Source organism: Pholcus phalangioides, unplaced genomic scaffold, assembly GCF_987345545.1.
Source record: "Pholcus phalangioides strain wild (caught in Gottingen) unplaced genomic scaffold, Ppha-v1.0 ptg000017l_1, whole genome shotgun sequence".
In the NCBI taxonomy this organism is placed as follows: domain Eukaryota; kingdom Metazoa; phylum Arthropoda; class Arachnida; order Araneae; family Pholcidae; genus Pholcus; species Pholcus phalangioides.
Genome location: NW_028301610.1, coordinates 912888 through 935394, shown reverse-complemented (window position 1 = coordinate 935394; position 22507 = coordinate 912888). Strand labels below are relative to the sequence as shown.

Below are 22507 nucleotides of genomic sequence, written 5' to 3'. Positions count from 1 at the left end.
TCTGCTATAAGAAATCAATTTTAATCTTCAGCAACTTTCGGCGGGGTATCATGATGATATCAATACATATATATTTTTATCAACCATACAAATCTTTGATGGGGGGGGGGGGGGACTGCAACCTCTTTGTGCTCCAATGTATACCTGTCCATGGGAAGCACTGTCTTACAGCATGAACAGAAAGCAAATTTCTCCATCAGAGTCAAACCTTGTAACTGAGAAAAAAGGGACTGAGGAAATTATTTCGCTTGAGACAAATTTCTTGCTATCGAATAAAGTTTTTAAAATTCAAAACATGCAGGAAAATTTTTTTCATGAATTTTATGGCCAATATCTAACTAAAGGATGATAAGGAGAAATAACAAGAAAAAAATTAAGAAAATTAATTGAAATTTTAATTTGGTCATTTGGAAAAGGTTAACAGTGCTATTTTTAGTGTTTTGTATAATTTATTTTCAAATTTTCGGAAAATTTTGGAACCAATAAAACGATTTTCCATAGAAACCAATGGTGAAATAGCTTTTTGGCTAGCAAATGTTATTCTGGAACAAATTACCTTCATTAGCCAAGGTATTGCTGTATATTGATCATAAATCCATTTAGTTTAATTTTACAAATTATTCAATTCACCTGCACTAAATTTTTAAATTGTTGCACACTCTCATATGCAAGGTATTTTTACAACTGGAAAGAAAAAAAATTTTCTGCTAAAGAGTAAAACTTTTTCACACTCCAAAAATTTGAAAACTTCAGCTATTTTGCAAATCATGATTAATTTTTTCCTTTCTTACAGTGCAACCTCGATAATTCAACATTTATTATTCCCATGGTTGGAACTTTAAATTCAATAAAAAAAAACCGCTCTAACTTGACACATGACCACCACATGCAGCTTAAGTCTACTATTGCGTTATCACAACTTATTTTCAGATTTTCAGAAATTGCCCAAGTGTTAATAGGTTCAAAAAAAATTGACATTACTCTTGTGTGTTTCAAAAATTCAGTTTCATTGTTTCTGCCATGTGTCGCTTGATATGGGTCGAAAATTCTGCCCTACACCACTGGGTAGGGTTACTTCCTGTTATTCCTCTGTTTAGAACATAAAAACTTAACTAGCAGACTATGAAAGACAGATAGATGTAAATGATTTCTGAAATTTTTACCGAGAAATGATCAAGAAAGCTAGATCTGAACATTTTAATTGAGGGGAGGAAATTTAAAATTGAACAATTGCATTACCGCAATTTCACACAACTATGGTCGAAACACCTGTGCTCACTAAAAAAATAGATAATCGAAATGCTAACAACATCTACTGGACTATTTGAATTCTAAGGCATTGTAACATGTAGATGTGGTTAGAACACCCTCTGTCTAATACTTTCCAACAAATCAGCTGTTAACTGGGAGTTATGTTTTCACGTTGTCCCCTTGTCAGCTGCAAACTTTCTTGGCTACAAGTTACAACAAGTTAGTTTTATTTACCACTTGGCAAAAAGTTAGTTTTATTTATTTATTTATTACAGGTAATTTAGTATTTACATGTTTTAAAAAATTTTACAGTTGCATATGTATAAAGTATTAATAGGAAAAATAATAGAAAACAGTACATTGCTTTCCACTTTGACCCAACCATTTATATGGACCACTAGTTGTTACCCATGGATTGGTAATCTTAAAATTACTCGCTGATGAGTCCCCCATATAACATTTAAACCCATGACCCCCTCTGGGAATGAATTTTAAGAAATTCGGACCACTAGTTGTTACCCATGGCTTCGCTCGCGTGGATTGGTAATCTTAAAATTACTCGCTGATGAGTCCCCCCATATAACATTTAAACCCATGACCCCCTCTGGGAATGAATTTTAAGAAATTCGGTTTTACTGAGTATTTATAACATTATAAAATATAATACTGACTAAATTGTATATTTATGGCTTCAGCGATTTCCTTTGAACCCACCACCACCCCCCCCCCCTCTTTGATGGGTTGAAGTTTGGAAAATTCCTTCTCAGTGAGTCTCTACATTACACTACAAAAATACTGACCAAATTTCATATTTATAGCTTCAGCGGTTTCGGCTCCGCGTGATTCCTCCATACAAATCCCCCTTCCCTAATTGACCCCCCCTTTAGGAGCCAAATTTCGAAAATACTCTTCTTAGTGAGTCTTTAGGTCATGAAATGAAACTATTGACCACCTGAGTTCTCATATTAGCTTGAGGGTTTTGAAAGCTTGTCAAGAAAATGACATTATACAAACACAATGCCACAACAGACAAAATGCCCAACGAGGTGGCTGAGAAAAAGATGGCCATATCAAATATGGATGCCAAAAAGACAGCAACCCAAATAAAAATGCAACTACAAAAACTAGAAATAATATAGTATATACTATAATAATATAGTATGATAATGTATTACACAATGCCCACAAAGAATACTTATGGTTGTCTTATTCCAAGTATGGATAGCTTCTCGATTTATCTCAACATGTTTATCAATTTTTTTTTTTGGAAACTCCACTAAAATGATAAGCTGGCCAACAGGTTCCAAAAACACTCATTCTTCACATACACGCACCCCCCCCCCAGCCCCAATGCAAAAAAGGGACCCATCATAGAGAACAAAGACACAAAGGATTGTCAAAGTACCCATGAACAATGTCAAAAAATTCTTAGAACTGGTAACAGAAGGCCAATTGTAAAAACCAGTCGTGGTGAAGGGACAAAAATCGTAGTCTACTTATGCGGAGTTAAGCCAAACGAGTTAGAGAGGTTTCCCTACATTGAAATTAGTACTGTGCCAACGAAGGGAATAATAGATGTCGAGTTGTTCCCGTGCCGAGTTACCGAGAGTCTACTGCACTTTCACTATTTTTTTCCACAGTTTCTTTGTGTATATTCAAATGTTTACCCCAGTATTCACATAGAAAGGAATATGGGTTCTTTGTTTTCAGCCATTTTGGTGTTTTTCCCACTTATTTGAAACACATTGCTTGGGAAATAGTGTAGATTTGTTTTTTCCCTGGGTATTTTTAGTAATTTTTGTTGGTTTGCGTAAGGTCTAATTTTTGTAGTGTTAGTAATAAGATAGTTAAGTTACTATGTAGTTGATTAATACTATTAAATATAGTTGTACTTTGAATTAAAACTTTTTTTTAGGTTTGTATTCTTACTTTATATGTATATATTTTTTTTCTTTGTAATCCAGTGTGAGCACATTTTGTTTTCTTTATTTTCTCATATAATCTGTTACGCACATTTTGTATTGTAATGCTATTTAGGTTATTTTAAATTATCTATTAGCATTTCTCATTCTCCTATTTTTTAAGTGTAGTTGTTTATCTAGTTTTTAACAATAGTTTTAGTATGCCACAACCCCAATTAGTGGTTGTGTAGGGCTTGCGATAGGGTTTTCTTGGTCTAGGGCAGTGGTCGGCAAACTCATTAGTGAACAGAGCCAAATACCAACAGTACAACGATTGAAATTTCTTTTGAGAGCCAAATTTTTTAAACTCAAGCTATATATGTAAGTACATTGTTATTAACTGAATTAGTGTACTCCTAAGCTGGGCTTTGCTAAAAACGTCCTCGATCTGATTGAGGTACGTTTCGCTGAGATCAAACCTTTCCAACTCTCCCATCCCCACTCGTCTTGTATACTTGTTTCGTCTATCTCCTTTTGTTCATTCTCTCTCTATGTCCAAATCATCTCAACATACCTCTTTCTCAATCCTCGACACTACATCTTTTTTCCCAAGTAGTCGTCTCTGATCATCGCCAAATATGAAGTGAAAATTTGTTCATTTTCTCTGAATGATGTAAGCCAAAAAAAATCAAGTTATTTTAAAGTACTTTAATGACCACTAATAATAAAGGTCAGGAAATAACAAGACGGCCGTCTTGTGGGACAGAGCCCCAGGAGCATCGTCTTCGGATGGTTGCCCATGGTGACTTGCTTCAGTAGAGATGACCTATGTTGAATGCGAATGGAAAGAGGTGGCCACGGGAGAGTTGTCGTGAGAGGTGGTGGCCCAGGAGTGTCGTCTTTAGAGGTGTGGCTCCTAGTGGATCGCTTCTAGCAGTGTTGACCGATGTTGCATGGAGAGAGGAGGCTCGGGAGAGACGTCATGAGAGGTGGTGGCCCAGGATCATTCTACGATCTGGCCGTCAACCTCTACCCGGCCAGATCGTAGAATGATCCTTAGTATGGAAAACATTGCATGTCTCCCCTAACCCCCCTCCCCCATATTCTGAGAGGAGACTCGTCTTTTGCGTCTATCTACCCACGAGTATCTTAGGAAAAAATTCTTTACCAGTTTTTTCCAAACTTCCCAGTTTTGACCTACCTGATCGGTAGCGGAAGTGTCACGTGACAGCAGCATCAGGCTTTCACTCCCTCTTTTGGCAAAAGCCTGCGACAAAGATGACTCACTCGGGAGGGGATGGGAAGGGACTGGAATTTTCGTTAGAATTTGAATTTCTGCTGAAATTACAGGTCGATAGACTTGACTTCTTTAATTTACATCATACAACTTATTTCCGTCCGTCGAATGAGTACTGTCGAATGAGACTACCCGCAGCATCGACGAACCGTTTAAGTGGGCCAAATGAGGAATTTAATTTTTGCACGTGGTATTTTGTGGAAGAGCCACACTCAAAGGGCCCAAGAGCAACGGTTTGCCGACCACTGGTCTAGGGGGATAGTAGCTGATAGTTTCAAATGTAAGGGGTGTTTCGAGAGGACAAGGTTGGAACTCAAGGTCAAAGTATTATGGGAGAGAGGGTTTTTTGGAAGGCAAGGATATAGCCACCTGTAGTCAAAGAAGCAATCTCTATGAATAACGACAGTTTCGAGGAAGAATGGGTGGTTCAGGATGAGGTAGAGGATGATAGTGACAGGGGTTCAATTATTGAGGATTCTATGGTTGGGGAACTGGGTGTGTAGGGATTTTTATGGTTTTGAGCACTACTGTCTTTATGGGGAAAAGATTAGCAACATTTGAGATGTCTTCCGTAGATGAAAGCTGCCTGGGCGGATATGTGGGGGGGAACAAATTAGGTGGAAGTAAATATCAGTAAGTGTCTGTCAGAATACCAGGACATGTTATTATCTGCTCAGGAGAGGGGGGGTTCAAATGTGGCAGTGATTCCAGTATTGCCAAGGGGTAGTAGGGAGTATAGGAGTAGGAACCACCACTTTAACTCAGGCCTGAACGACATTCAGGGATGGGATTGCTGTTGAGTCTTTTTGGAGCAGTTAATTTAGTATTTTGGAGCAGCAATCTGTGAATTCAGAGCAGCACGCAGAATCCTTATTACCATGGCCCCCACATCCTGGAGAGGGGCCCCAGGCTGGAATCTTTTGAGGGCCCCTGGTCATACTTTTCACGGGCCCCTTCTGTAGTTAATTTATAGCGTGAAAAAGCAAAAAATGATGAGAACTGCCCAGTCCCCAGGGCTACAGCCCTGTCAGCCCCCCCCCCCTTTGTGAGGGCCATGCTTATTACCTTCGTGAAAAATGGAAATTTTTTGAACCAAGATAATTAGATTATTTAATTTTAAACATTTTAACAAGTCGTAGGGTTCTGGCATCAAAAATTAGTTTTATATGTTTGATAAAACTTACATCCACTTGTAGGGACGTAAAAATTAGTCATAATCCAAGCTGGGCAAAAAAAGTAAAAGTTTACAAGTCAAACAAATAAGCATACATTAAAAAAAAGAAAAACCTCATGACATTTCCTTGACTGTTTCTGTTGACTCTGTTTTCCTCCAATTTCTCAAGAACACTACAAATTTTTTCTGTGTTTTCAGACGAACTTGGCCACTTTTGATGTCTACAAAGTCTTTCTCTTTATTCCCACTTCTATCATTTTCTCTGCAGTGTTCAGCATAGTTTTTGATGATAACTGAATTTCCGCCGCTGTGGTGGTCGAGTGGTCATAGTGACAAACTCGCATCGCGGGGACCCTACTGTCACCACAGTGGTGGTCGGCTGAAGTTGGTTTTCTGTGGTTCCTGTAACGTATCGGGATCCGATCCCTCTACATTAATGGTGATCTTGTCGTTATGTGGGAAGTTCCTTCTTATTTTAGACCCCAGGGACCTCTCAGTTACCGGAAACCACCCGAGGAGCCGCTGACAAACCGGTAAGGGCCAGAATGTTCGCTTAGTTCTGCAGTCGATGGGTGGGGTCTTTCGGCTGTCGAACGAGAACGGGCCAGAGGTAGGGCTACTGATATCCCACATAAATTAATTTCCCTCATGATGACGATGTCGCTATTTTCGTCCAGATTACGTATAGTTTGGGCTAGGCTTAAGGGTTTGCCCGGTTAAATATTTTTATTTTTATTAAAGAACCTCCCGGGGGAGTTATTAGAAGTCTCGTTGTACGGAAAATATAGTGTTGTACTCACTTGTTTTCGGCGGGGGGCTGCAGACCTCCGTCGGAACATTTCATTTCTTATTGTCTTGTTGGTATTGTTTACATAATCGGGAGAGTCTGATCAGCTCTCCGGATTGTGTTATGTTGCTAGATTCCAATGTAATAATTCAATTGTAATGTTTATAATATAGTGACGCATGAATATGTAAATCCGATATTTTCGTTGAGGCGAAAAGGCCTTGCGAGGACATGTGGTCCCAAATTTCTTGTGAAATAGGAGTATAAATTCCTCCCTCTTTGTCTCTCACATTGCGTTCATCCTTTGTTTGTTCTTTTCAACTGAAGCCCTCTAGTAGGACGGTTCACCGTCTTGCCACCGTATCCATTGGCCTTAGGCTGGGAAAATAAGCTGATAATTAGTTAAAATGAAATAGTTTACAGTATTTGAATTTGTTTCCCGGCAAGTCCGGAATCGAAAACATTAGTTAATCTTCACAGTCAAAATTCTTCATTGCTGATCAAAGTGGTCCGGCCCTCAACCGAGAGGCCCCCTGGAGCTGATCAAGGTGGTCTGGCTCTCAACCGAGAGGCCTCCTGGTGCTAATCGAAACGATCCGGCTCTCAACCGAGAGACCTTCACTGATACTTGCGGGGGGAAACTACGTCGAAGTGACTAACAACATCGGATGTCCGATCAGCATAAAAGTTTGACTGTTGATGATCATCAATTGGTGAGCCAGTATCTTTCTGTTAATGTCAAATAGAGGGCTCCATGTTGTACTAATCTATTGTTAAAATTGACCAACTTTATATTGAAATTAATAAATAATATTTCATGCGAAAGTTTATTTGCAATCATTTTCCACTTGTCGTTTGCCACCTTATTACTGGATATTTCGAACCGGTCAAGCAACTCCCATAAGGGACGTTGCATCCCCAACTTTGAGGCACAAATGCGAGCCGATCTCCCCGTTAAAAAGTCTCGCCACAGAGAGCAACAGTCCTACAAACAGTACAAATATTCAGTCACTTCACTTCTGAGATATAGATGGCAGCACTGAAAAATCATACACAACACTAGATACACACACTTACACTTCCAGCACAACTCACTAGGTAGTAAATTACCTATGGCAATAGACCTGAGTTGTGCTCGGTTTGAAAAAAAAAACTGAATTTCCAACTCCTTTCTTCTTCTTTTAGTCTTTGATTCTCATCTGGTCATGGAACTTTCTTATCAAAAGTTTTTAGGTGTCTTGGTACTTATTATGTGAGCTGCGAACAGTTTTCAGAAGGATTGGCATCAATATCTTTAGCATTTTGAGAGTGCTGTACATAAGATTTTATTTGCCTAATGCCATTGATACTTTCAATCGAAAGATTTGATCTATGTTGCAGGAAATGTTTGTTTACACTAAAGCCCCTCTCGCTGTCTCTTTCCATGTCGGCAAGACATAAGGCTGACGAGCACAGGCAAAATTTTGAACTTTGCACTTCCATCCAAGTTTTTCAGATCAAATATAGATACCCAATAATTATCTAACCTTTGACTCACCTGTATATCTTCACACTGCAGAGAAATCCATTCCTCCAAGAGAACAGGGGTATCTGAAGGACAAACAACTTGTGGTAGCTTTGAAACAATGTATTTAATATATGATAATGAAGAGTTTTCCAGTCGGAAAATGGGATGCAAACACTTCATTTTTTCCATCCTGGTGTTCTCAAAAAATAAAACTTCGAGCAAGTGTTTGAGGATCTAGCACCAGTACAAGTGATCTAGCACCTAATAGAAATTTTTTCTTGAGAACATCCCATCCCCAGCTCAGCAAGATTGGATTCTATTTCAGCACCAACAATCACATTTTTCCTCCAGTTCTCACTGCTTCTATAGTTACATTCTGGAGCTCAGCAATTCTAACATTCTGAATATGTTCATATTTCAGGAAACACGCCACAATTTTACTAACAAGAGCTCCTAGCTAATCATATAGAATGCGTATGAAGGGCTCCTCTTTTTGAAATAATGTCAGAAAGCCATTGAAAAGTTCCAATGCTTCTTTCAGAAACAAAGCTTTCACCAAAACACTTTTATTTGAAAGGACTTCCAGGATTTGATGCAGTCGAGATAAGTCTGATCTGGACTCCTTACCAGGGCCATCTTAAGAGCATCATGGGCCCCAGGGGCCAAGTGATTTTTGAGGTCCTATCCGGCAAATTCCCTAAAAATTCAACTACTTCTAATTTTTTTGAGGTCCCTCTTCTCTTGAGACCCCCAAGCTGTGCCGGGTGAGCCCATGCGTTAAGACGGCACTGCTCCTTACTTCTGAATCAATGCTGAATTATCTCTTTCATTAATTCTGGAATTTTTCTTCATTAATTCTGGAATTTTTCTTCATTAATTCTGGAATTTTTCTTCATTAATTCTGGAATTTTTCTTCATTAATTCTGGAATTCTCTTTCAATAATTCTGGAATTACTTCTTTCATTTATGCTGAAATTATTTCCTTTATTAATCATTATTTCTTTTATTAATGCTGGAATTCTCTTTCATTAATTACAGAATTATATTTAATTAATGCTGGAATTATTGCATTCATTTATTTTTCTTTCATCAATTTTTCTCTCTTTCATCAATGCTGAGTTATCTCTTTCGTTAATTCTGGAATTATCTTTCATTAATGCTGGAATTATCTTTCATTAATGATGGAATTATCTTTCATTAATGCTGGAATTATCTTTCATTAATGCTGGAATTATCTTTCATTAATGCTGGAATTATGTATTCCATTAATTTTAGAATTATCTCATCGATGCTGAAATTATTTCTTTCATTTATTGTTTCTAAACTCTTATTTATGCCATAAGAAAATAATGGGGGATTGTGTGTATTTTCACCGAGTCACGTGATGTTCCGACGAATGATGTTGCGGACGACGTTCTCATCACTGCAAAGGCAAAGACTGCTGATATCATACTCCCTCCAGCTTGATGGCGCAAACATAGTGCATCTGTATTTCAGATTCCGAAAACGGAGTCGTTTCCGATTGGTTAAAAACCCAAACTTTTTTAGCTTGAAATTTGGTTTTTTAATCAATCGGAGACGACGCGGGGTTTCGGAATCTGAAATGTTCACACCCAAATGCAGGAAACCTTGGCAGAACCAGTATCGTGATGAATTCTACAAAAAAAACCTAAACATACACAAAGGTTTTCTATAAGTTACAGTAGCAACGCAGAGGTTGACGTCACAGCATGATTCAAATGACATCATCGAAAGTAAAAGTTAAAGAGGGAAATTTCAGAGAACCCTGATTTATGCAGAAGCACCAAATTTTCTAGGGAAATCAACGTTATTGGTGCAGTATGTAGCAGGAAATTGCTAATGGCGCAGCTTGGTGCAATTGGCGCAGCAATCCCATCCCTGGACATTGCTCCTCACTTGGGATGTAGTTCTTGGAGCTTTCCGCATTCAACGATAGGTGGCTTCCTTGGGGTGGGATTCACCTAAATAGTTGGGAAGTCTGGGAGGTTTATGGTAGGCTTAGGTCGGGTTTTATACTCCCAGACCACAGACAGGAATGGGGGTTAGTTAATTTAAATAATAACAGTATTGACGGGGAATTACCCACCTCTGACTTGGATGGATTCTCGATTGACACTAAATCACACAGCAAATTATGTGTTCTAATAAATGCCAGGAGCTTAGGTAATAAGAAGGTTTTTTTAGAAACTATGATGGCTATGAAGAGCCTACATCTTACAGCCATTACAAAATCTCAGGCAAATGATGGGGATGAATCATTCTTGCACATCTCAGGATACAATGAATACTTTTTTTAAGAAATAGATGAAATAGGAAAGGGGGTGGAGTGAAATAATGTTTGAAGACTAGAAAGTGTAACATGCACAGAAGTGATATTGAAGCTACATCTGTAGAGCTTGAAAACAAAAGGTGTCAAGCTTATTGTAGAGGGTTTGTTACAATCCACTGAATAGGAATCCAAACTATGTTGCCAAACTTCATGATAAAATTTACTATTTCCTACATGTGTAAGGGTTGTCATATTAGGGGATTTCAATTAACCGGATATTGATTGGGAGAACCTTTGAGCTAAAGATCAATATGAGACTAAGTTGGTACCCAATATTTTGTTTTGTATAAGCATGTATCAGACGCCACTAGGGTTATAGGGGATACTGCTATTTTAAATTTAGTTCACTGGTTCGGAGGATCATGTTGAACATATTTCTGTGAGGATGAGTTTTATTCTAGTGATAACTGTGGCATTAGCTTATTCTGTAACTTTCTTTGAGTAAAACCCTCAACGATAAAACTTCTTAAAAATGTGTGTGCAAGCATCAGAACCAGATTGCTGGTCCTGGTAATATATAATAGGGTCCTCAGGGAATTGTTGGGACCAGTCGCACCAGTGTTGCTGAGGGTATCGTCCCAAGGGATTGGAAGCTTACTAATGTGGTTCTAATATTTAAAAAGGGTGGTAGAGAAGCTGTGTCCAATTATCATCCAGTGAGTTTGACAAGTTCCCTCTTGAAAATTTTGGAAATTATCATCAAAACGCAATTGATAAAGAGGATAGATAAGGATAATGTATTAGCAGATAACCAGCATGGGTTCAGAAAGGGGAAACCTTGTAACCAGCCTCCTTTGCTTCTATGATCACGTGACTAAGGCTTTGTTCGTTGGCTTGGAATATGGCAAAAATGTAGATGATGTTTTTGATTTCCAGAATACATTCGATTGGGTCCAATGTAGTAAACTCTTGAAGTGTTTACATGAGATTGGAGCAACTTGTTGAATTGGATAGAATCATGGCAGAGATAAGTCACAATGGGTTATGGTGAACAGGGGATATTCTGATTGGACAGGTGTCAAAGTAGAATCCCTCAAGGAATTGTTCCTAGGCCCATATTTTTCCACTTTTTATCGATCAGTGCATTGATGGGATTGTTAGCAAATTTGCAGATGTGATGCTAATGCGGGTAGTTGGGAATCAAAATGATGGGGAGTTGCTACAGGCCAACTTAAACAGGATCAGAGCATAGGCAAATGAATGGAGCATTGACAAATACATGGCGCTCATTTTGGTTTGAACAACCCACGTTTCACTTATGATTTGAATGATGTCACTATCCCAGATGCAACTAGGGTCCACCGATATGGGAATTCTCATTGATGAGCAGCTTAGATTTTCTGAACATTGTTCAGAAGTGGTCAAAAAATCGGACACCTGCTTTCATTCTTAAAAAGGTCTCTTCACATTCTCATTCAGTGATTCTGCTTTTCTGGGACTTAGTTCATCCTGCACTGGAGCATGCTGCAAAGTTTTAGAGACCATACCTACAGAGGGACATAGACTTGGTTGAAGGGTGCAATGTCCCTTGTGGGAGTTGCTTGCCCGGTTCAAAATATCCAGTAATTTGTAGTAGCAAACGACAAGTGGAAAATTATCACAACTAAACTTTCGCATGAAAATATTATTTATTAATTTCGGATGTAAGTTACAAAATTTTAACACTAGATTAATTTGACATAAAACCCTCTATTCAATATTGACAAAAAAGGAACGCTCTCACCGGTTTATGGTCAGTCAATAATACGTTGATAACCCGACGTTGATAGTCACTTCGGTGCAGTGTAGCCTGGTCAGTACCAGCGGAGGTCTCTCGGTAGGGGACTGGATCACCTTGATCAGCTCTAGGGGGCCTCTCGGTTGAGGGCCGGATCACCAAGATGTTACGTTACTGCATGTACCCTTGACGACGCCAGCTGCTATGTTATTTTCTGTCCAACATCAGCAATGAAGTATTTTCAACTATGAAGATAAAATAATCCTTTCTCGGTTCCGGACCTGCCGGGAAACAAATTTAGACACTTAATCTATTTCATTTTGAACAGCTATTGGATCATTTTCCCAGCCTAAGGCCAAATGAAGTGGTAGCAAGACGGAGAACCATCCAACTAGAGGGTTTCAGTTGAATGAACAGAACAAAGGAAGGGAGAGTGAGCGTTGTTACAACGTACAGCCAGTATTTAAAGGGAAAACTCCCAACCGCACGTGTCTAACCAAGCCAATCGGCTTCAAGGTCACCTCATTTGCATGCGATTGCAGGCAGATATCATCACGATCGGCCTTGATCGTCGCCGTATGACTACCGCTGCCGATGAATAGCAACATAATAGCATACATGTTTTTATGTGACGGCGACTTCGGACTTTTAGCCGGGGGCCCATTGGTACGTTACAAGGGGTGCAGAGGAAAAGATACACGTGTTCTTATTGGCACATGGGGCTTGAGTTATGAAGAAAGACTTTGTTTTGAAGATGTTTACATTGGATGATCACAGGTGTCGAGGAGATATGATCGAAGTGTTCAAAATTTTTAGTGGGATGAATAGGATGGACCATGAATTATTAGTACACTATCAATCAACTGCTTTTACAAGGGCACCAGTATCGATTGGTAAGGGACAATTCTAGGTTATGGTGTCACAGGAAATTTTTCTCTAATAGATTTGTTAATAAATGTGTGGAATAACTTACCCCCGGAGGTAGTAAATGCTAACACAATTGACCCATAAATATGGGTCATATTTAAAAAGAAATATGATAAACATGTTGGGTAAATTGATAATCAATGCTTGGATAAGACAACTATATTTTTTATGGGCATTTTATTATACTTTATCATGTATAGTCTTTAGTTTTTATAATTTCCATTTTTACTTTGGTCGCTATATTTTAGAAATATATTATGACATCCCTATTCGTTATAGGAATCTTTTTCTCAGCCACCTTGTTGGGCAATATTTGCCTGTTGTGACCTTTGTATTTATACTTAGTTGTATAGTTACTCGTTGTATTTATACTTACATAAAGCCTTGCTAACTTGATATTCGCTTAGGTTGAAATGTTTTTCGATTCCCTCTGGTACTGTACTTTTCATCCAGAAATTTTCAGTTTTTCATAGTTCAAGTTCGAATTTCATTATGGATGTACTTATATCTTTTATATGATTAAAAATTTCAATGGATACTGTAAAAATATGTGTTCAATGCTTAAAGAACAAATAATAGTTTCTGGTTCATTTGTCTGTTGATTTAACACTGCACTGTTAACTAAATGATAATTCCAATATATTATAATAGGTATAAAGCACAGAATACTGATTTCATTGGAAAAACTTACCTCATTGTCAGATTCAAACAGTATTTGATCATATTCACTTAATGCAACTAAAAAAATTATAGATGTAACATTCTCAAAGCAATGAATCCACTTTCTTCTCTCTGATCTTTGGCCCCCTACATCTACCATCCTACATGAAAAATAGAAAGCATGTTTTTATTATTTGTTTAATCACTAAGGCTTACTTAATAAAAAGTATGTAATAAACTTCTAAGGACTTCATTCAAAATTTTTTCTAAAAGAATTGTCAAAGTAAGATTTCTTTCTATTCCTCTCAGTCGCCGTGTCTTGCGTCTTTTTCCCCTCTCTCCTTCCATATGCAAATAGTCAATTCAAAATTGCTTCAAGAAAGCTAGGTTTGAAACCGGTCATCTCTGATGAAGGATCAGAGGTCTGGTTTTTCACTCAAATTTTGGCGACTCTCAGAACAATGCTGAAGTGAAACTTCGGAACATTGGGGCATCAGTGAAAAACACTTGAACCTAGAAATTTCAATTCCGATTTGGTAGAAATGGACAGGTCACCACAAACTTGCGCCATCTCAACTGATACTGAAATTATTGCTGAAACTATGACAGACTCTGGTATGTATGCATATCATGCATCACATATCTTGCTAATATGTATATCAATTAAACTATGAATTGAACAAAAAAAAAAGTTGAACCAATAATAGTTTGTTTTCATACAGTGTAACTGAACATTCATTATAAAACTTTACTAATAATTTAATCAGTATGTAGTAAAATATTACATAGTACAGCATTTTAGTTTCGGTCAATTGAAATTTTCTGCATTTTTGAAGTAATTTTTCTTTCTCATGCAAAAAAAAACTCCATTTATCGAAAACTTTCTATCTTAAACTTTTTTCTGGTCCCGTCAGTTTCGAAATAGAGAGGTTTCATTGCACCAAATTTTTGGTTTGGAAAATTCCTTTTGTTCCTATGAAGAACTGCCAGCTTGGATTTGTGAAGTGTTTCACCAATTAAATTTTTTTTCTCTATTACTTTCATTATTTCATTTTTATTGTACTTCTGTCAGGTTTTTTCTGTTGTTTGTGTATAATTAAATTCTTGCCTATATGCTCGTATAGGAGAAAATATCTGGTTCTCCGTTTTTATTAATTTTGGTGTTTTTCCCTTTCATATACTTTTTCTTGGGTGATTTGGGCATTAGTGCTAGCAAAGTCGAATTTTTTCCTGGGTATTCTCAGCAATTAGTTATTTTCCTTTGGATCCTATAGTTTTAGAATTAGCAGATAAAATAGCTAGTTAGCTATTTAATAATAAATACAAATACAAGGTCACAACAGGCAAAATGCCTAACGAGGTGGCTGAGAATAAGATACTCATAACAAATATGGATGTCATATATTTCTAAAATACATTAACTCAATTAAAACTGCAATTATAAAAACTATGAACTATACATATGCATGATAAAATATTATACAATGCCCATAAAAAATATTTATGGTTGTCTTATGCTAAGTATGGATAGCTTCTCGATTTACCCCAATATGTTAATTGTATTTCTTTTTAATCATGTCAATTGTGTTAGAATTTACTACCCCCAGGGGTTAGCTATTCCATTTATTAACAACCCAATTGGAGAAAAATTCCCAGTGACACCATAAGCTAGAATTGTCCCTTACCAATCGATACTGGTGTCCCCTTGCTAAAGTAGTCTATTGACAAGAGGACACCAGTATCAATTTGTAAAGAATAATTCTAGGTTATCGTGTCATAGGGAATTTTTCTCCAATAATGTAAAATTCCCTGCGACACAAGTATTTGTGTAAGTAAGTAATGTATTTTGCGTTACGAGCATATTTTGTATATTTAATATATATACAGTTAAACCTCTCCATCTCAAAACTGACAGGACTGAAAAAAATTTCGGGATGAGTTTGAGAAATAGTTTTTTTAACAAGAAAGGAAAAGCATGCCAAAATAACAAAAAATTTCATTGATTATAAACTAAAACAATACCGTACTATATTTTACTACATACTAATGAAATTTATTGGTTAAGTTACATGCACAATGTTCAATCATAATATATGAAAATACACTAAAATACATAGCTGCCAAGTCTCCCGAATTTTTCGGGAATCTCCCAAATTTTAGCTTCATCGCTCGACCTCCCGAAAAGTTCTTAAATCTCCCGAATTTTTACGAAAATCACAAAAATCCCTAATTGTCCCTAAAAATTCCCTACTTCGTTAAAAAAAATCCCCGTTCATGAAAACAATCCCTAAGGAATTTCTTGTGGGGCATGAAGCCTCTTTTTTTCCCTTTCGAAATGACGTCACACGTCGTAAATGGGGAAATTCCCTTTTTAAGGAAGTTTTACAAACCCTCTGATGGTAACAAGAAAGTTGTTTGCCTTATCGTGCAGGGAAATGGCTTAGCAGCCAATAGTCCTGGATAATAATTGAAGATTCTAGTGATGCGCATGTGGTCAAAATTTCTTTTGTTGAAGTTACGTATGTGCGATATAACAAAGCATGAATAATGATAAGCAAAAACATATTTAATCAATTTTAAAGATACTTATTCCGATGAATTTCCTTTCATCAAACGTTCCAGAAGAGGGCCTACTTTTCCTTTTTGTACAAGTTGTGTTACGGACATAAGCATCGGTCATGGAAAGACTGCCATCATCACTCATGTGAAATGAAAAAAAAAACCATCGAGCAAGTGTCACAAAAAGTCAGTGTTCTTCAAAAATTGACGGTGTTTTCCTTCATCTTCCGATGATTTTGGGGTCATTCGCGAAGATTCTGATTGTGTTCACAGCGTTTCTGATTGAACACAATATTTATTTTTACATCATTGAAGTTTTGGCCTCCAATTTCACTTGTTTTTAGCGTAGGAATTTCACATACCCAAGGGTTTTACTTCCATGTGTGTAAAATCCCTATTTTAATTTGACTTCAGTTATTGAGTAGGGATTTTATTCCCTACGCTTTAACTTTTATGTTTTAAAAATCCCTATTTTATTTGGAAAAATCCCTATTGTATTTATTAGGGAGTGGTTTAGCATAAAATACGGGTTTGCGCGAAAATCTCCCGAATTTTCATTTTCAAAAGTTGGCAGCTATGAAAATATGTTCACTTTTTTTTTTCTTCTTATTCAAGTCAATTTTATTTACATACCTTAGGTAAAATAATCTCTTTATTCTTTGAGCCTCTACAATTTAATCTATACTAACAACAGCTGCAAACATTTCAGACTATCTTCTCAGTTTGCTCTAGAAAATGGTGCAGCATTCTTACAGCATGTGTTTAGCATTCACTGTTACTATTTTCAAATTCCTCCGGAGCATCTTCTACTGTATTTTCACCCAAGTCGACCATACATTCAGCAATAATTTTTGTATTAGTCAAGGGGCTGCAAGTTTGTAGTGAATTGTCCATTTCCACAAAATCGGAAAATGAAATTTCTAGCCTCAAGTGTTTTTTAGCCCTTATACTTTAAAATTTCATTTTCAATATTCTTTTGAGATTCGTTAAAATTTAAGTGATTCATCAGATCTGATTCTTTCATCACTGAAACTTTTGCATATCGATGTTTGCGGGCCTCTTCCTACAATTTCTAAAGGAAGAGCCCGATATTTTCTGACTATTACAGATGACTTTTCCCGAAAGGTTGTTGTGTACTCTATCAAAAAAAAGCTGATGTTTTTAGCCGCTCTAGACTGTTTCAAAAAATTCCAAACTAGGGCAGAGTATTTTTGAATTCAAAAATTGTAAATATCCGAACTGACAGCAGGATGGAGATTACAAACAATGAATTTTGTGAATTTCTACACACTCAAGGTATCAAAGCTGAATGCACGAACACCTACACACTTAGCAAAATGGGATTAGCAAACGAATAACACTTTTTTTGAATAACACTTTTTGGGCAGAAGCTCTGTTGTGCTTCACGTACACTTGGAACCGAGTATGTCACTATGAACAGACAAAAATTCCCTTTGAACTATACTGTGGTCGAAAGCCCTCAGTAAAACATTTGAGGATATTTGGTAGTACAGTATACATCGGAGTGCCTAAACAGCTAAGAGATAAATTAAATTTGAGAGCCAGAACTGTGATCGAGAAACTGTACTGGACACAAGATCAACATTTATCCACATTAAAAGTGAATCTGAAAGTGATCTTAAAAGTGACTCCGATTGCGATCGAAAACCTGAGAAGGTAGATTATATAAAAAGTGACTCCGAGTGCAATCGGAAACCCGAGAAGGTAGATGATATAAAAAGTGAATCTGATTCTGATTCAGAATCTGAGTTAGATATTTTAAAGAAAGAATTTAAATCTAATTTTGACAATCCTGAAACATCCAATCAAGACATTGCACGTCTTCGGGTGAGAAAGGCTATACCTAGAAAAGATGGCTTCCGCATCTATGTATACTATGGGATTGAAAGAACTAATATGAGATTAAGATCTCATAAAGATGCCGAGGCATATTGCAAGTCTCATAATATCAAGTATAATAAAAACTTTTTTCATTTCAGTGGGAAAAATACATATTCAGGTGGTGAAAAATTATATTGATTTTAAATGAAAAACAATAAATAGTACAGTATAAGGCACGTCTTGTTGCTCATTGATTTAGACAGCATAAAAGGGAAACATGCGACAAAGTTTTAGCCCTGTCGTCAATTTTTCAATAATACGATTATTTTTCACATTATTAGTTTGCTTGCTTGGCTGGACACACTGTCAACTTGATGTAAAGTGTGCATATTTATACGCTAACCTCAATGAAGAAATCTTTATGCGTCGACTGCAAGGTTTTACCAGCAAGAAGTACCCAGATCATGTCTAAGTTTTTTAAGGCTATTTACGGATTGTGTTAAAGTGGTCGAGAGTGGTTTTTCGAGATTTACAGTGTTTTAGAAAAACTGAACTTTAAAAAATTGAATTGGTGTAATTGCGTTACACTTACAACGGCAAAGTAGTATTATTACTTTACGTGGATGTTGTTTTTGGCAAAAAAAATCCTGAAGAGACTATATCTAAATTAAAATCAAACTTTGATTTAAAAATATTAGGGAAAACTAGGAAACTCCTAGGTGTCAATTTTGAGGAAAGTGAAGGAAAGTTTCATTCATTGGATAGATTATATCAGTAAAATGTGAGGTATTTTTAGAAAATTTAAATTTCCTATATCATCTTTGCCAATCACTAAGGGTACTTTGTTATCCAAATTAAGCTGTCCCAACTCCAAAGCGGAGACCAGAGAAATGGCAAAATTGCCATATAGAAATGTGATAAGACGTTTATTGTATATCGCTGGTCGTACTAGGCCAGATATCAGTTTAGCCGTTAATATCCTCTCACAATTTCAAGAAAACCCCAGATTGGTGCATTGGAACTGTCTAATGAAATTATTAGGATATGTGGTTTCCACATATCCTAATAAATATATATACCACATATCCATACAAAGTACACTGCTGGCCACCCAAATTGCAACACCAAGAAAGACAAGAGATATCGCAACAATATTTATTTTGTAGATAACATCTTGACCAAGCATCAAATGATTAAATTTATAGACTTCTGTGAAGTGTGGTTCCTGCCAAAATCAGTAGCCAGAGTAGCCACCATTGTTGGAGATCACCGCTGCCACACGCCTCGGCATTGATTCAAAGAGACTTTGGATGTGTTCTTGGGGTACAGCAGACCAAGCAGCTTCCACGCGTTGCCAAAGTTGATCTGGTGTGGCAGCTGGGGATGTAATCTGGGTCAATCGTTGAGCAACCATGGACCACATGTTTTCTATCGGCGAAAGATCCGGAGAGCGAGCTGGCCAGGGAGGCAATTCAATCTGGCGATTGATGAAGAACCTTTGGACAATGCGTGCCACGTGTGGTCACGCATTATCCTGTTGAAATATGCCTGTGGGCAAGCCCTGAAGGTAAGGAAGGACAACTGGCTCCAACAGCTCGGAGATGTAGCGCTGGCTTTTGAAAGTACCGGCAATGCGTACTAGAGGAGTGCGAGAGTGATATCCAATACCGCCCCATACCATAATATCCGGTGCAGGACCAGTGTGGCGGTGCATAACGCAGGTGTTCAGCATCCTCTCTCCACCCTCCTGCATCCAACGATCACATATCCGCATTACAGTTGTTTGGTTTCGTCCAACACGACTGCCGATTTCCCTGAAAGATAATCCACAATCTTGGTAGGCCACTATCCTTCCTCTGTCGAACTCGGATACTTGATCAAAAGATGATCGCTGTTTTCTACGAGGCATAATTGGTCGTTTTTTTGAAAAAACCACAAGAAAAACACAATTGCCGTACTTCAAATCGTCGAAATCTCCAAGCCTTAAATAGCGCTTTGAAGTGGCGCCACAGGCGCGCGTGATGTGCGTCAATCATTTGCATATCTCACCTCCGCTAATGCATGTTGTAAATTTCATATTATTTGCATGCTTCCTTCAGGGTATTGCATTTATGGTGGCCAGCAGTGTACTTGAAACTTGACTTGTCTAACATAGAAAATTTTAATATCACATGTTATAGCGATTCCGACTTTGCAGCTAACAGAGACGATCGTGTTTCCATGGGTTGTATTATTTTGTTAATGTGTGTGTGGATCATGTTCCTATCATGTGGAGGACATGTAAACAGAAGTGTGTGTGTCTTTCAACCATGGAAGCTGAGTACGTCACCTTGACTGAAGCCGCAAAGGAACTGATGTGGATTGTTCAAATAATAAATGAATGTAATGAGATCTGAATTTATTTAAACTTCCCTCGAATTATAAAAATGAACTCTTGTGCAACAATCAAGAAGTGATTGATTTTCCACATTCTCCCATTGAAAATAACAAAACCAAACACATAGATATAAAATATCATTTTTTTAAGAAATCTTGTGTACGAACAAAAATTCGATTTATATCACATTAATAGTAAAAATAATGTAGCAGATATTTTTATGAAACCTTTGTGTGAATATAGATTAAAAAAATTTGTTGATAACATTTTCATGAAGATTTGAATATTATTGTTTAAGAGAAACGATCATCCAAATTTTCGTAAAGTTTTTTTTTATAATCAATATTTTTTTTTCTTATTTGAGTTTGCATTGAATATTGAAATTGTTATCATCATTGTGAGCTGCAAACACATTCAGAAACAAGATCTTCACGAATGTTTCTACGTTTTATAACAGCTGCTGCATGACATCACATAAATTTACACATTTACTACAGGTATTCAAAGTATTCAAACGCCTTCTGGTGGTGACATACGCAACTAATTTTTTGCTACCTGAAACAACTTCTCATCACTTAAAGTCACCCTCGACAAAATTTCACACTTTTCTGATGACTGGTTTTGCCTGTAGGCTACTTTAAAATAGGGTCTTTTAATTATGGATGCCCTCTATATCTAAACTATACCAAAACATCGAGCAACCCAATAAGAGCAATAAAAAACCAATAATTATGATAAAATATAAATATACTGCTCATAAAAAATTATGGTTGTCTCATCTAAGTATGGATAGCTTTTCGACAGCTGCGTGACATCACATAAATTTACGTTTACTACAAGTATTCAAAGTGAAATGCCCTCTGATGGCGACATGTGCTGTAATGTATTGGGATCCGATTCCTCTACGTTAATGGTGATCTTGTCGTTATGTGGGAAATTCCTTCTTATTTTAGACCCCAAGGACCCCTCAGTTATTGCAAACCGACCGGGGACCCGCTGGTGAACTGGTAAGGGCCAGAATGTTCGCTTAGTTCGGCAGTGAGCAGGTAGGCTTACGGCTGTCGAACGAGAACGGGGAAGAAATTGGGCTACTGATGTCCCATATAAATTAATTTCCCTCATGACAGCAATGTCCCTATTTTTGTGGAGAGATCTGGTTCCAATTCCTGTATAGTTACGATGAGGGTTAAAAGTTTGTCTTAAAAAATAATTTATTTTATTTTGATTAAGGGAACTCCCGGGGGAGTTGCTGCAAGTCTCGTTATGTGGGAAACTAAGAGTTGTACTCACTTGTTTTCGGCGGGGGCTGCAGACCTCCGTTGGAACACTTCATTTTTTAGTATTGTTATTCAATGTTGTTCAATGTTGACATAGTTGGGAGAGTCTGATCAGCTCTCCGGATTGCGTCATGTTGCCAGGTTTCCGATGTAATATTTTCTTTGTGATATTTATTTTGGTAAATGCATGAATATGCAAATGTGAAGTTTTTGTTGAAGCGGAAAGGCCTTGCAAGGACATGTGGTCCTAAATTTTTATGAAATATTTGTGTATAAATTCCTTCCTCTTTGGCCAACTTAACTCTCTTCCTTTGTTGTATTCATTCAACTAAAACCCTCTAGTTGGGTGATTGTCCATCTTACAACCACTTCATTGCCTTACGGTGAGAAAATGATCCAATAGTTTGTTCATTATGTAATAGTTCAATTGTCTAAATTAGTTTCCTGGCAGCTCCGGAATCAAAAAAGTTGTTTTATTTTCATAGTTGAAAAACCTTCGCTAACTGATGTCAAACAAAAAATAACAAAGGAGCTGGCCTCATCAATAACACATCTTGATCTGGCCCTCAATCGAGAGGCCCCTGCTGGCGCTTATCCGGCCCTCAACCGAGAGGTCCCCTGGATCTGGTCTGGCCCTCAACCGAGAGGTCCCCTGGATCTGGTCTGGCCCACAACCGGGAGGCCCTCTGGTGCTGACCCGGCTGGGCTACACAGAAGTGACTACCAACGTTGAGTGTCCGACCGGCAGATAATATAGACTGATTATTGACTGACCACTCCTCTTTTTAAACTCTGGCGAATTCTTCCTATAGATAGCTTGGTAAAATATTGGTTAGCTATAATAATGTATGAATCACTACATAAACCAACACATATTCCCT

The 22507-nt window shown here is 37.4% G+C and overlaps 1 protein-coding gene across 1 annotated transcript in view; it reads right to left on the bottom strand.

Moving 5' to 3' along the window:
• LOC149072092 (guanine nucleotide-binding protein G(q) subunit alpha) overlaps positions 1-22507 on the bottom strand; it is a 225946-nt gene that overhangs the window by 62749 nt on the left and 140690 nt on the right. Inside the window, exon 5 of the mRNA XM_089246123.1 lies at positions 13603-13732. Coding sequence (XP_089102249.1) covers positions 13603-13732 — 130 coding nt within the window. The remainder of the gene's footprint in view (positions 1-13602; positions 13733-22507) is intronic.